The sequence below is a fragment of the Ranitomeya imitator genome, chromosome 5, assembly GCF_032444005.1.
Source record: "Ranitomeya imitator isolate aRanImi1 chromosome 5, aRanImi1.pri, whole genome shotgun sequence".
Classification (NCBI taxonomy): domain Eukaryota; kingdom Metazoa; phylum Chordata; class Amphibia; order Anura; family Dendrobatidae; genus Ranitomeya; species Ranitomeya imitator.
Window position 1 is genome coordinate 291362623 of NC_091286.1, and position 16244 is coordinate 291378866.

General features: G+C 43.1%; 1 protein-coding gene across 1 annotated transcript in view; it reads right to left on the reverse strand.

The window, feature by feature from the left end:
- The window catches only part of FIG4 (FIG4 phosphoinositide 5-phosphatase), a 683868-nt gene that overhangs the window by 174289 nt on the left and 493335 nt on the right, over positions 1 to 16244 (reverse strand). The window contains exons 22-23 of the mRNA XM_069726226.1: positions 7708 to 7790; positions 1573 to 1659 (exon numbers count right to left, since the gene is read on the reverse strand). Coding sequence (XP_069582327.1) covers positions 1573 to 1659; positions 7708 to 7790 — 170 coding nt within the window. The remainder of the gene's footprint in view (positions 1 to 1572; positions 1660 to 7707; positions 7791 to 16244) is intronic.

Here is a 16244-nt window from a genome sequence, read left to right on the forward strand (position 1 = left end):
CAAACTCCTTTCAGATGTCTTTAGTGGGATTTGAACCCAGGACCCCAACGCACTCCATTTAATTCCCGTGTGAGGGTATGTGCACACGTTGCAGATTCTCTGCGGATCCGCAGAGCTTTTTGCAGTGCAGAAACGCTGTAGATCCGCTATTAATTTACAGTACAATGTAAATCAATGAGAAAAAAAAATGCTGTGCACACTTTGCGGAAAATCCGCTGCGGAAACGTTGCGGTTTAAAAGAAGTAGCATGCCACTTGTTTTTTGTGAATCTGCAGCGTTTTTGTATCCGTTCCATTATAGAAAACCGCGGGGGTAAAAAACGCAGCAAATCCGCAAAAAAACACAGGAAAAACGCACAAAAACCGCTGCGGAACCGCACAAAAAACACGACAAATCCGCAGGTGCGTTTTCTGCCAGGAGAGGCAGAATCCGCACCAGAAATTCCTAAGGCTAATCCGCAATGTGTGCACATAGCCTAAATATGATTCACATTTATGTTACATCTTCATGAAGATGTTAATGAGATAGTGAATTGTACAGACCTAAACATACATGCTTAACTACATATGTGCAAATTGCCTCTTCTGAGAAAAAGAGGACTTTAAGTCCTCTTTTTCTCAGAAGAGGCAATTTGCATATTATATTTCCCAGAGGAGCATTGCACGGCGAATAAGCCTCCTTACCTTGACAAGCCAGAGATGGTATGTCACTCTCCATAAGGAGAGACGATACCCCTTAGACCCCTAACTATATATGTGACACTCTACAGTCATGGCCAAAAGTATTGGCACCTTTGAAATTGTTCCAGAAAATGAAGTATTTTTCAAAGAAAATTAATGCAATTACACATGTTTATTTCCTTTGTGTGTATTAGACCAACACAAAACAAAATGAGGAAAAAAGACAGATTGGGCATAATTTCACGCAAATCCCCAAAAATGGCTGGACAAAATTGTTGGCACCATCAACTTAATATTTTGCTGCACAACCTTTAGAATAAATTACTGCAATCAATCGCTTCCTACAACCATTAACAAGCTACTTAACACCTTTCAACCGTAATTTTGACCCCTCTTCTTTTACAAACTGATCAACAGGAGAGTCTGTATTCCATTTCCCAGAATACAGATTTTTACAGTGAATTGAGAATTTTGAGAATGAAAGCTCCTATTTTCATGTGTACTATTGATTTATGAAAGAAAAAATGATGGTTACACTTTCAGACTTCTTAGCTTTTTTGCTTAATAAAAAACAGAGCAAGGGGGCGCTCCTAGGATTACGCCTGATGGTCAAGAGGAACGTACACCTGATGAAGGCGGCATTCAGCCACCGAAACGCGTTGTGTGTTCAGCATTTTAATAAAGGATTGTACATTTTATAACCTTCTGTCCTTATCCATATGCCCAGCGCTACGCCTGACCGCACATTCTTTCCTTCATAGCTTTTAACTTGACATGATGTAATTGAAAACACAGTCAGCTGCAATACCATACTATTACTTATGTAAGCAGAATGAACTTCATGATATAAGGATGGAAACTAAGGATACAAACAGCAAAAAATAGTACATACAGTTTCACGATTGTGTCCATGGTCCATTGATTGGCTTTTAGGTGTCTTTTCTCTTGCTTGTGTTGGCACAGTCCCAAATGTACAAACCTAATGCAAAAATGAAATGTAAATTATATTATAATTAGTGCATATAATTATATTATTTTAAAAATAAAAAATTGGTCCTTTTTTGAGACACGCGATGAGGGTTTAATAATTACATTTTTTTTGCAACTGATGCTGTTTTTCATACGTGAAAAGTCATATAAAATAAAATATATTGAATTATCTCACAAACAGTAGTTGACACTTCCTGCAGCTCACTTGCCAATCTGCAGCTATTTTAGCACTCGCTGGTCTTCCTTCCTGCATATTATAATAGTCTATGGCATTTCTCTAATAGTGGCTCTAAAGGGAATTCTTCTGATGAATCACCTTTTTCTGATGCATTTTATCAGATGATTGTAGCACCACACACAGGGCCGGCTCCAGGTTTTTGAGGGCCCTGGGCGAAAGAGTCTCAATGGGCCCCCCTTTAACACATACCATGATTCATGATCGCATATAAACACAGCCATGTAGTATATAACACAGCCCACGTAGTATATAGCACAGCCCACGTAGCATATAACACAGCCACGTAGTATATAACACAGCCACGTAGTATATAGCACAGCCCACGTAGCATATAACAGCCCATATAGCATATAGTACAGCCACATAGTATATAACACGGCCCACATAGTATATAGCACAGCCACATAGTATATAACACAGCCCACGTAGTATATAGCACAGCCCACGTAGCATATAACAGCCCATATAGTATATAGCACAGCCACATAGTATATAACACGGCCCACGTAGTTTATAGAACAGCCATGTAGATTATAGCACAGCCCACGTAGCATATAACAGCCCACATAGTATATAACAGGGCCTACGTAGTATATAGCACAGCCATGTAGTGAATAGCACAGCCATGTAGTATATACAGCACAGCTCCCCCTCCCCCCAAGAATGGCCCCATAGTCCAGTACTCACTGTTAGTTACAGAAAAAAAAACACTCCTCACTTCTCAACGTTCCCGCGCCGCGCTGCTCCCTCCCTGCTCCGGTCTCGGCGGCTGCCACTGCACTGCCTTACACACAGCGAGTGCGCGATGATGTCATCGCGCACCCGCTGCGGCAGTGTCAGAGGCAGAGTGGGGAATGATGGGAGAGGGAGCGCAGACGCCGGTAAAGTTCAGAGCATCGGCGGGGGAGTTCGCGCTTGCAACAGGCGGCCCCCCTGCCTCACAGGGGCCCCATAGCAGCTGCGTGATGTGCCGCTAGCTGAGAGCCCCTGGGGGAGCGGGGGCCCTACGCACTGGCAGCAGACTGCCCCTAACGCCGGCCCTGAAAGGGCCCCCCTGTCTCGCCAGGGCCCTGGCACTTTCCCGGGTACGCCGGGTGCTGACGCCGGCCCTGACCACACACTATAGAATATCAATGTCAAGGCAGGTGATAAAAGCCTTGGACATCAAGCACTTATCAATAAAGTTAATCTCTGGTCATTTATTTCCCTTACATGCTGTGGACATGCCACTGCCTCCTGCTTAACTTGCTTGAATCATTTATCTTCAGTCAAGCAGGAGGAGGCAGCACTGGGTGTAGAACAGAGCTGGGGTGACAGAGGCGTCAGATCTTCAGTTTTAATTGCATATCAGTTAAATTGCCGATTTCTCAGTAATGGAGGAATGGACTGACTATGTAAAGGTATTGTTGGACTTGTCTTTGAAACACCTACATGTGCATTTAAATAATTTGCTCAGTGAAATCCTGCTGACAGACTCCCTTTCAAATGACAAAATTGCAGCAGTTCCCTAAACAAAGCCTGGAACTGGAGCAGTAAATGTTTTAACCCTTCACGACACAGCACTTTTTCATTTTTGCATTTGTTTTTCGCTCCCTTTCATCCCAGAGCCATAACTTTTTTATTTTTCCATAAACATGGCAATATCAGGCCTTGATTTTTGCAGGATGAGTTGTACTTTTGAACAAAACCTTTGGTTTTACCATATTGTGTACTCAAAAATGGGAAAAAAATCCAAGTGCAGTGAAATTTCAAAAAAAGTGCAATTCCACAACTGTTTTTTGGATTTTTTTTACCATGTTGACCAAATGCTAAAACTGACCTGCCATTATGATTCTCCAGGTCATTACAAGTTTGTAGACACCAAACATGTATTGGTTGTTTTTTTTATTTAAATAAGGGAATAAAATCCAAAGTTTGTTAAAATAGAAAAAAACATTGCGTCATTTTCCGAAACACATAGTGTCTCCATTTTTCGTGATCTGCGGCTGGGTGAAGGCTTATTTTTTGCATGCTGAGCTGATGGTGCTCATAGCATTTCGGCAATGACAACCACAGGAGTCTTCAGCTGTACAAAACCCATTGTAAAGAACATCATGTATTCTCATGGCGCATGCGCTTTTATGTACGTAGGAGAACCCGGACGCGTGCGCAGAGGGGACAACTGATGTAGGTGTTCCCTAACAGCATCTTATTATGGCACGCAGGCGCAATACTATCGCGGCTCTCGCTTCCTAGACGACCACCGCGATTTCGCACTGGGAATGGATACTTGCCAGTGTAACTTCCGGCGTATCAGTGTATGTGCCGAGGATGCACGTGGCTCCTATGGAGTAATCTCCCACAGCTGTTTGGATTCATCAAATCTTTGTTTCTTGTATATATAGGTATGCGTACACAAGACAAGCATACTTATTGCCCCTGGTGACAACAGGCATTGGGCTGACAGGAGCCGGTCACTGCCTCTGCATCACCATACATTATGTTTGGTTCCATGGGTATAGTTCGAGCTTTCAGCAGCTCATGGTGATACTTTTGTTATTTGTGCGACTGACCAAAAACACTTAGAGCTTGGCAAGCTCGGTGTTTTAATCTGTGGAGATATACATAGGATAAGGATCTGGTTCTGTGAGCATCTCTGTAGCCTTGGTAGCCAATGACAAATTGTTATATTGTCTATTTAGTAGGCTAGGACATATGGAGTTGATGGTTACAATTTGTTTATTATTTTTCTTTGTATTTGGTGCCAATCATTATGTCCTTTGTCTACTTGATGAATGAGATCTAACATAGTTCCCAAACCCACTCTGAACCACAATATTGCTTGTAATGATCACTTTTACGAACCCCTATGTAATACTTCAGAGGTTTGATATTCTGCAGTATTACTGTTATATAAACTACTTACAGGTGTTTGTTGGTACACTGTAGCTCCTGCGCGTTAACAGGCATATAATATGCCATTTTTTAAATGGTTTTAATTTTGATATGTGGTGTTAAGTGTACTAATAAAAATTTGTTATTTATGGAGATCCCTGCTTTGTATGTATGTCTCTCTGTTCTTGGTTTATAAATGATCATCATGTAGTACATATATATTTCTGTCTGATCTATGTTTGACCCATCTTGTGGAATCACTAAAACACCAAACTAGTAACCAGAACTGTAACCCTACTTGTCAATCAATATGCAAGGAATGTAATGGAAAGGAGCAAAATGCCATTAGGCTGTTAAAAATGCAAGGGCATGGTTCTATTTTCTGTTCAACCCACCTGCCTAATTTAGGAGCCAACAATTACATACAGTATATTTAAGAGCAAGGTTCACACAAACTAGTTAAATATATAATTCTGGGATATTCTTTAAGTTTATGGAAAAAAGTTATTTTTTTCCCAAGAGAACAACAAAGCTGCCCTAAATGCAGTAACAAAAATAACTGTTGAATAATAGCTACATTTCCTACACACAGCTTAATGCCCCCAGTAGTCATCGTAATCCCTCCCTATCTTATCTACTAATCATACTAGTCTCAGCAGTCTACACAATAGTCACAGAAAGGACACTTCCATGGTAGTCACCACAGTGCCTTTCCACAGTAGTTCTACAGCCCCCTTCTGCACACAACAGTTACACAGAATGCATTAGTCCAAGGAATCCCCATACCCTACAGTAGTCATCAGCAGCATTCCACTTACAATTACTCTCTCTTCCAAGAGTCAGAGAAGCTGGATTGGTAGGGTACAGAACAGTCCTAGCTTAGTACCAAAGATGGTGCACCTTACAGAGTTTCACCCTTCCGCTGACTCACCGGGATAGTATCAGATGTTACTTCAGATCTTCCAGGGCCAATTGCCCCATCTGTGCCCCGCAAAACAGAGAGGAGGTACCAACAAGCGTAAGACGAGGACTGTCCATTCAGGTACAAGGGCCAGTTGACCAAAGGGTCACAACCTGGCTTCATCTTCCAGGGCCTACTACCCCACCTTTCACAATTACACAGACAGACTGTAACAACAAGTGTAAGAAGATGACAGTCCATTCAGGTACAAGAGTCAGTTGACAGGAGAGTCACAACCTGGCTTCATATTACAGGGCCGACTTCCCCACTTGTGGCAAGCTCACAGAGAGAATGTAACGACAAGCTTAGGAAGATGGCAGTCCATATAGGTACAAGGCCAGTTGAGAGAGTCACAAACTGGCTTCTCCGAACATCTCCATGGAGCCAGGCAATGGGTCTCAATACTGGCTTTCTCCAAACATATCCATAGGTTCCAGGTGACCGGCAAGTCCCAATCTGGTTTTCACAAATGTATCCATGGTTCGGCGATAGTCAATGGAGCAGATCTGAATTCTTCCAGCCAGGGCCAAGGTCCCCTAAGCTGATATCTTGTAGAATGATAAATCTGTGTCCCTTGAGATGGAGCCATGATGTCTTGGCTGCTGTCTTAGCTGCTGTCCTGTCTCTGGTCCTTTGGATGTTTGGATGTCTTAGCTGAATCGCTGTGCCTTTTACAGGTAATGCCGATAAGGTTTACACAAGCAAACTTCTGTTTTCTTGATCAACCAGAAACGCATAAATTCAAAAGTCAACATATAGATAACAGTCTAGTCTTTCTGGCTTGCTAAAAATAGATGTCTGGTTAATTAAGATATAATGCTGTGTCTCCACAAATACATGCTAAATCATCAGTGTAGATATTCATATATTTCACCTTTTGCAATGTATGGGTTAAAATCTGTGGCAAAGCTAAGACAATCCCACTAGTAACTCATGCAGATTGATTTTGCTCAATTTAGATCCAGTATGAGCAAAGCCCAACAATAGTGCCTTCCTCTGTCCACTAAATTAGTAATAGTCTCTTCTCTCAAAAGCAGTAGTCACAGAAGTCCACTCCATTTCATTAGTAGTCACAGCAGTCTACCACAGGAGAACCAAGATGGCAATTACTGCTAAAGTAATCTGTCAATTCTCCGCAATTGAGAGCTATGGCATAATTTACCGGGAAGCATGGTGGCGCAGTGGTTAGCACAGCAGCCTCGCAGCGCTGGAGTCTTGGGTTCAAGCCCCACTAAGGACAACATCTGCAAAGAGTTTGTATGTTCTCTCCGTGTTTGCGTGGGTTTCCTCCGGGTACTCCGGTTTCCTCCCACATTCCAAAGACATACTGATAGGGAATATAGATTGTGAGCCCCAACAGGGACAGCGATGATAATGTGTGCAAAACTGTAAAGCGCTGCGTAATATGTTAGCGCTATATAAAAATAAAGATTATTATTATTATTAATTTAAATGGTTACATTGCAGTGATTGGAGCTAGCTCTAGTCTCTACAGTTGCTGTCTGTGTAACACAGCCAGAACCTTTCCTGGTATGAAGCAAGCTCAGCCACCGATATGATGAAGACCAAATAAAGAAGTAATTCCCCAAACTATCCAGTGCAAGAAGAATGTTCACATACATACACTCGCATACACAGACGGGAGAACAATGCCCACCTACCGCAGTCAGGGCACCTACACGATATTTTCTCGACTATGTGATTGTGACAATTGAAGCAATAAAGTGAACATGCTGCCAATTTGGGTGAGAACTGTGAACATTTTCTTGCACCGGATTATAGTGAAACATCTTTATACACAGTACCACCAGAAGCATATGTGCAGTAGCAAGGTAGATTTAGGCCATATAATTGTGAGTAATGACAATCATAATTCTCTTGTGGTGAATCTCTACCTATAATATGTATTGTATCTAAAATTCACACAAAAACTACCTTAGAGAGAGATTACAGTAAATCTTTACCTTGTATAAATCTGAAGATCAGTCTCAGAAGGTGCATCTGATAAATTAATCCCATATGTATCTTTTGCTGACTGAGAAGTTGTCTAAAAAACAAAAATAAAAGTCAGAGTTGGTTAGACTGATGAGTAAATATAAGTAACAACTGTCAATCAATAATCATTTTGCATCCACCTACGTGATGTGCAAAATAGTACAGGTACTGTGATAGCTGGGGAAATGTGAGGGTAAATACTTCTGTATCATAATAGATTGACACCTTTATTGGATAGCCAGAGAAATTGTAATTGAGAGCTTTCACAGAGGGGTATCCGCTGCGTCCAAAGCGCTGCCAATACGCCCCGTGGACACATACCCTTAGGCTGGTTTCAGATTTGCGTTTTAATCTGCAGCGTTTTAAACGCATCTGCAAGTGGTGGAAAAAAACGCATGTAAACGCGTACAAACGATGGGATGGGATCTCTATATGATGGGATCTCTATATATAGACCCTAGGGCTACTGAAATTTTAACAGTTTGCTACTGTATCCTGTGTCATGATGGATCTTCGCATGGAGAGCTTTTATTTCAACCTGGATTTCAGCTTCAAGCTGTTTCTTGCCTGTGCTTTTGCTTGGGAGCAAGACCGAAATCGCGAAAGATGGAGAAGGAGACAACATAGGCGTTTTTGGAGGCACCCCATTATTGAACTACGTGAGAGCCGTGGAGCCTATCACACACTCTATGCCGAGCTGAATGCCAACCCGGAGAAATTCCATGAGTACACGCGAATGTAGCAAGAATCGTTCCGGGATATGCTTTCTCATGTCCAAGGAGCCATACGGCGACAGGACACCCAGCTCCGTAGAGCGATTCCACCCGAGGAACGTCTGCTGGTGACATTAAGGTACATTCAATATCTAAACCAATGACAGTCCAAATTTAGGTGTTTCTGACATGTATTTTTTGTGTATTTTCCTTTTTTTTTTGGGTAACCACACCATAAAAAGAATAGATTGTAATTTTTTTTTTGTTTGTGTTTTTCTTCCACATTTCTGGCCACAGGAGAGAGTTTATCATCCCTCCACTTCCAATACCGGCTTGGAATATCCACCCTGTCCGGAATAGTTGTGGACACCTGTCGGGCATTGTGGAATGTACTCCGGGATGAGTTTATACCCCTACCCACCGTGGACATGTGGCGTGAAATTGCAGAAAAATCCTGGAATGTGTGTGATTTCCCCAACTATTTAGGAGCGGTGGATGGAAAGCACATCCGCATTATCAAACCTGCCAGAACCGGATCGGAGTTTTTTAACTATAAGAAATATTTTTCTGTAGTGCTCATGGCAATCGCTGATGCGGACTGTCGCTTCATCGCCGTGGACATTGGAGCTTTTGGCCGTGGCAACGATTCCCAGACTTTCAAAAACTCGGATATGGGCCGGCGTGTGTATGGCAACAATTTCAATTTTCCCCCGCCACAGCCTTTCCCCAACACTCAAGGTCCACCAATGCCATTTGTTATGGTTTGGGATAGGGTCTTCCAGATGTGTGAGAATCTACTGAAGCCCTATTCCAGTCGGGACTTGAACCACACTAGAAGGATCTTTAACTACAGACTGACCAGGGCCCGAAGAACAGTAGAGTGTACCTTTGGCATTCTGGTCGCTAAATGGCGCATTATTGCATCAGCCATAAATCTAAAAGTGGAAACAGTTGACGAGGTGGTCAAAGCCTGTGTGGTTCTCCACAATTACATAATGACTAAGGAGCGACCCAACATTGAACTGGATGAACCAGTTGCACACCCACTGCCTGATTTCCAGCATCACCCGCTGCGGTCAACTGCAGCCGTTGGTCTCATGCGGGACCAATTTGCTGCCATTTTTGATTCAGATATTGGCCGGGTGTCATGGCAGGACAATGTAGTGTAAATGTCCTGTTGTAACTTTATCTTTTCCCGTAACTTTCTAGAATGAAAATAATATTTCATATTAATAAACTTTAGTGTTGGTTGTGTTGACCGTGTCTCCCATCTTTTTCCTCTCCAAACCAAGGTTGCCCAAAAACGGGCAGTATTTGATCTGTATTTAATATCATTTTTTGTAATCCAAAACCAGGAGTGGGTGATACAGGCAGAGGTGCTAGTTATTATGTTAATATCATAATTGACCTCTAATTGTTCCACTCCTTGTTTTGGTTTACAAATACTGATATAAAACACTGGCCACATACTGCTAGTAATGGCAGCCATGTTGCTTTATTGGTAAGCTTGTTGACGTCATTGCGTCATTATTCTTTTCTCATGTATCCATTGTACACAAAATGTAGAGACAATCACTGTCACGCTATCTATACTCATCAAGTCAGGTGTCAGAAATAAAGAATTCATGATAAACATATACAGGCTCATGAATTCACTATTTCTGACACCTGGGCAGGTGAGCATAGATATGTAGCGTGTGACAACCATTGTCCCCTCAATTTGTGTGTAATCGATTATGTATAAAGAAGAGAAAATGGTGGTTATACAAGGCAGTTATCTACTCAACAGGTCAGGTGTCATAACTCATGAGTTTTTGGACACCTGACCTGTTCAGTAGAGGACTGCACTGTATTTCCACCATTTTAATTTCTTCATACTGCCACACTAGGCATAGACAAAAAGAAATTATGGAAATGCATGTTATATTTTTGGGCCCACCTCATATCTGTATACTAAAGACACACATATAGCTGCAGTTTTCAGAAGTGAAGGACAGCATCCAATCCAGGTGAAGAAATAAACACTTTATTGTGCCATAGGTGCAACGTTTCAACCCCAAAGGGGTTTTGGGGTTGAAACGTTGCACCTATGGCACAATAAAGTGTTTATTTCTTCACCTGGATTGGATGCTGTCCTTCACTTCTGAAAACTTTGGTATGTACTCCTCCACTTGGATCCTGTGGAGCTAGGACGAGCAACCATTTTATACTACAGAGTGCTGTCTGCCGCCATTTTGCTGTTTGGACACATATAGCTGCAGTCTTATATTTTTAACTACTGGAGATAAGTTGTGACCCAAAAAATAAGTGTGTGGCAAAGTTTCTTGGCACACGGTGTGTGTTGCCGGCGGCGATAGACACAATAAACCAAACATAATTGTGGCAAATCAAACTTGTTTTATTTTGTTAACAAAGTCAAAAACTTATTTTTTTTTACCGCGCCGGCTTGGAGTAGAGTGATGTAAATGGGGCGTGTGAAGAACTGAGGCCTGGCTAACCGTGGACGACGCAGAGGTGGCAGGAGAAGGGGCAATGAAACTAGAAGGGTCTGGAAGTTCGGGGATGGGGCTTGACACATGAGAGGCTTGAGACACACTGGAAGGGTGAGACAAAACTGACAATACAGACACATCGGTAGGTTAAGGGGGATGAATACTAAGAGTTTTTTGTTTCGTTTTTTTCTGACTTTTTTTGGGGTTTGCCTGGTAGGGGGACGTCTTGGTGGGCTCATATGCCGTAGCGTGGTGGCGGGTGACCCATCAGGGTCCGGCTGCACTGTCTCACAGTCTATAGGGCTTGTCGAGCAAACAGCCATGCCAGGGTCCTGCTGCATCGTGGTGGGGCCGGTCTGTAAAGGCATGCCAGGGTCCTGCTGCATTGTGGTGGGGGCGGTCCTGAAAGCCATGCCAGGGTACTGCTGCATTGTGGTGGGGGCGGTCCTGAAAGCCATGCCAGGGTCCTGCAGCATCGTGGTGGGGCCGGTCCTAAAAGCCACGCCAGGGTCCTGCTGCATCGTGGTGTCAGTGGAGGAGGTCCAAGCCGGAGCAGCGGTTGTCACGGTGGTGGCGGTGGGATGTCCAACTGCACTCGTCATGGTGTTGGCGCTGTAGTTTAGTCCGCCTGTGGAAGGAATTAAGGTGGCCGTGCAGTGGTATGCAGCAGAGGTCGGCATTGAGGTTAATCGTGACAGTGACGGCACAGTTGGATATGCCGCCACTGTCTGCTGGAAATACCGAGTCTGCTGCATAGCCTGCACGTAAGCAGCATTGCAGGCCTGCATCACACTGAGCTGGAGATCAGGGGTAAGGTGTTCCGACATGCCCTGCTCAATTTGGTTAAAAAAATGATGAGCTGGCCTCTGGAGGTCGGCTTTCACTTGATCAAGGCTTTTGGTGACCTCCTGGATACGGGCATTCAAGAGGTTATGAGAAACATCCATTCGGTCACCAAAAGCCTTGATTGCTTCGTGTAAAACCGAGCTCAAGTGCAAAAACTCGGGCATGAGTGACCTGTCCGAAGCCCTCTGTCGCTGCCGGGATGAGCCCCAAAAAAATGGGGCAGTGGAAGAGGACTGCGAAAGGGGAAGACCTGATGGGCCAGCTCCCTGGTCTCCAGTTAGTGTGGAAGGCCCACCTGCTGCAGCGCTGCTGGATGGCTGGGACGGGTCCGTGGCTGTCGGATGAAGGACCGCTCCAGAACCTGGGCCGAGAGTCGTGCTGTGTGTGCTGTGAAAAAAGGAAACAGAAAATTAATACCAAAAAATAACCAGACGCTAAATCCTGTGGAATTTTAAAATACAGATTATGTCAATACAATACAACCGAAAGCATGTGACAAAAACTTACGTTGTCTGGACAAGGACTGGTCTTAAAAATGACAGAACCCGATGATACTTGTTCCTGAACCACTGGCAGCACGACTCTCTTGGCGCACGTCCTTGTTGAAGCGGTCCTTCATCGAACGCCAACGTGTTTTTACTTTGTCCACTGTTAAAATAAAACACATTATGGTCAGGAAATGGACTTTTTGCCGTGCACAGACAACTGTGTGTGATGAGAGAAACTCCAGAGAGTTTCTTTCATCACACACAGTCAAGAGAGCACGGCCAAGGTCTCTGCTGCTTCACACTGCAGTGCAATACTTACCAAATGCACTACGGACCCGTGGCGGGGCGTTGTCCCAGCCATCCCACATCGCTTGGGCCACCTCATTCCATAAACGGCGGAGCGTGGTGTTCATCGAATGCAGTGGATCCCGGCTGTCCCACAACGGAACTCGCTCCTGGACCAGTGTGATTAGGAGGTCGTTGTCGATAAGGTCATCGTCCCGTTGTGAAACCTAAAAATTAAAGAAAGTCATTAAAGTTTGCTCAATTACATAAGGAAAAGAAAGAGAACAGATGATGAGAAATGGCATGAATACGAAAGTCAACATACAAAAGGATTCCAGAAGAAAAAATTAAAGAAATACGAGTGGTAAAAAAGGAAGATTCAAGAATATTACAATGAGGACAGTCAGCCTTGTATACGTACCGCTGCCGTCTTCCCACCAGAGCTTGACTCCGCTGCTCCTGCCCGGTCTGTGCCTCAGTAGAAGTGCTCTAAAAAAAAGGAAAAATCAAATTGTCACATGTGTCGATGTGACAGTGAATACTTACCAATCTGAAGAGGCAAATACTCACCTCACTGACATGCTCCACTTCCGGCTGACGTGGCTCAAACTCCTCACCAGATGAAGACTCCGAAGAAGACATTCTGATGCATGTAGAAATAAATAAATGGAAGAAATCAGGACATGTAGAGCCAAAAAATAGAAAATAAAGGCATTGGCTAGGATATACTCACATTGATCAGGGTCTTGTCCTCCAAAATGCGACCTGCCAGTGTCTTGTCTTCTTGAGACTCTGGTGAGAAGTGTCCTGAAACTGTCCCCAACCTCCCTTTTATCACCTTGATGGTAGGGGGTGGCTTATCAGTGTCTAGACATGGTTATCTCAATTGAAACGCATGCGTTCAAAAACGCAACCAAACGCATGTGCGTAAAAACGCATGCGTTTCCATAGACAGCAATGTATTTTTTGGACGCAAATCAAATGCAAATGAACGCATGCGTTTCCATGCGCCAAATAGACGCCTCTGAAAATTACTACATGTTGCATTTCCACGGCAGGACGCATGCATCGTAAAAACGCATGCGTCGTCAAACACGGCCAAACGCGTATAAAAAAAAACGCATGCGTTTTTAGTGTTAAACATAGGAAAACATGACGCATGCGTTTATATGCAGTACAAACGCAGCGTTCCTAAACGCAAGTGTGAAACCAGCCTTAGACACTCTGGAATATTATGCGGTCATAAAAAAAGTACTTAATGTGCAAAGGTAGTAGGCCTCCTACAAGAGCCCAGTTATAAAGATAAGGGAAAGAAGCTGAAAAGAAAATCCAAAGTAACCTTGAATACCTATGCTTGTCAATTAGAGAAGACTTGCATGTGGTTCTCTATGTACTTTGTTCTAGAAATAAATGAAGGACTAATATATTTTTTGAATATGTCAAAAAAATATGTTACGGCTTGGCAGCATTTCTTAATATATACCTCAGAAGTAGGCTCAAATACATGGAACTGTATGGGTCACTGTATAGAAAAGTGCTACTCCAGACATAAAGGCTCAATTTATTATTGCCTTTAAACCTGTTTTTTTGTCTAATTTTGTGTTTTATGCCTTATTTTATTTTTGTTTGCACCCAATTCATTTTTGTAGTTTGCACCATTTTTTAAGTCTATTTTATATGTTGTCTGTTTTTTTTTTTGCCCTCCAACTTGTGGGCTGAGATTAGTGATTTCAGATGTTTCCACCTGGTTCATCAATTGGCACTTTGTAAAAAGTTGCAAAATTTGGAGTAACTACACTTCAGTCCCCCTCTGGTGTATTTTCATGCATTTTTTTCAAAAGTCTCATTTTTGAGGCAAAAACGTGGGTTTTTATTCAAAAAGTCGTAAAAATGGTGGTGGTGACCACTGCAACTGGGCCCAGGGAGTGGGGCCAGCTGACGCCAGCAAATACTTCAGCTGGATGTGCATGCTTGGACAACTCTGTGCACTGCAATACACGCTGCCCGCCAATCAGAGGCTAGCAGCAGACGTTGGTGTGCATGTGACCGGGGGTGCAGGGAAGTGACATCATTCAATCCCGTCGCTTGCCTGCTGAAGTCAGATGCCGGCATCAGAAGAGAACACATCGCGGCGGGAGAGCGAATGGGAGTTTTTTTCTTTTTTGGATGACTATGGGCTGTGCATTATACTACATGGATGAATATGGGGTGTGCATACTACATGGATAACTATGGGCTGTGCATTATACTACATGGATGACTATGGGCTGTGCATTATACTATATGTAGGACTATGGAATGCATTATAATATATGGAGACCTATGGGGTGATTATACCATATGAAGAACTATGGGGGCGCATTATACTATATATACGGTTTTAGACAAAGTGGGGCCCTAGGCAAAAATTTAAAGTGGGGGCCCCAAATGATAACATTGCACTGTGGCCCCCATATATAGGGGCCTTATATCGGCCAACGGGTCTGCCACTATTAGCTGTACGCAGGGGCGTTGCTAGGGTCAGAAAAGATTGGGGGCCCAAGACAAAGAGGTGCCCCCAACCCCCTCTTAATTTTTTTTTAAACTCTTCAGAGAAAACAGTGCTAACTCTCTGAGACCAGATAATGTAGTAGATGTCACCTACAGTCCTATGTAACACAACAGATAGACATAGCGTTTCAGACTAAGACTATGTTCATATGCAGCATTTTTTTCAGTAGCCAAAACCTTTTCTATTAGCAGTAAAAATGTCGCGTTCAAAACACCTGTTTTTCAGCATGTTTTGTGGTGTTCTTCACACTTTTTTCAGCTTTTTTTTGGAGTGAGGATGTTTGTTTTGTCTACAGTATGTTTAAGGCCACGTTCACACATTGAGTGTTTGGTCAGTATTTCACATCAGCATATGTAAGCCAAAACCAGGAGGGTGAGAACTACAGAAGTGGTGACGTGTTTCTCAGGCTATGTGAACACGTTGCGGATTTTGCCCGGGGTTTCTGCAGCAGTTTTCCATGCGTTTACAGTACCATGTAAACGTCTGAAAAACAAAATCCGCAGTACACATGCTGCGGAAAATACAGCGCGGAAACGCTGCGTTGTATTTTCTGCAGCATGTCAATCCTTTGAGCGGATTCCGCAGCGTTTTACACCTGCTCCATAATAGGAATCCGCAGGTGTAAAAACGCTGTTGCAAAACGGCACAAAAACCGAGTTAATTCCACGATAAATCTGCGGTAAATCTGCAGGTAAAGCTGAGGGGATTTAAAAAGTGCTACATTTCTGAAATCCAGTCAGAAAACAAACAAGCGCCTGCAGGAGATTTCGGAAATCTCCTATGTTTTGCTGGCACTTTATAAAGCAGCTTTTCGCCATGTTCATATGCAGAAGTTTTGCAGCTTTTTCTTCTGCAAATAAGAAGTTTACAGCACAAGCAAAAACTGAGATTTTCAGAAATCTCCTGCACACCCTTTTATTTCCCCTGACTGAATTTCACAACTGCAGCCTTTTTTAAATCTGCAGCGTGTCACTTTCAGCAATTTTTTTCACCCGTAGAAAGCAATGAAAAAGTTTAAAACATGCTGCAAATGTTGCAATGTTGTTTTTTGCTGCGTTTTTTGTGAATAACACTAACTTTATTAAACATGTACTGTAGACAAAATGCATACTGTAAAAAACAAACAGCAAA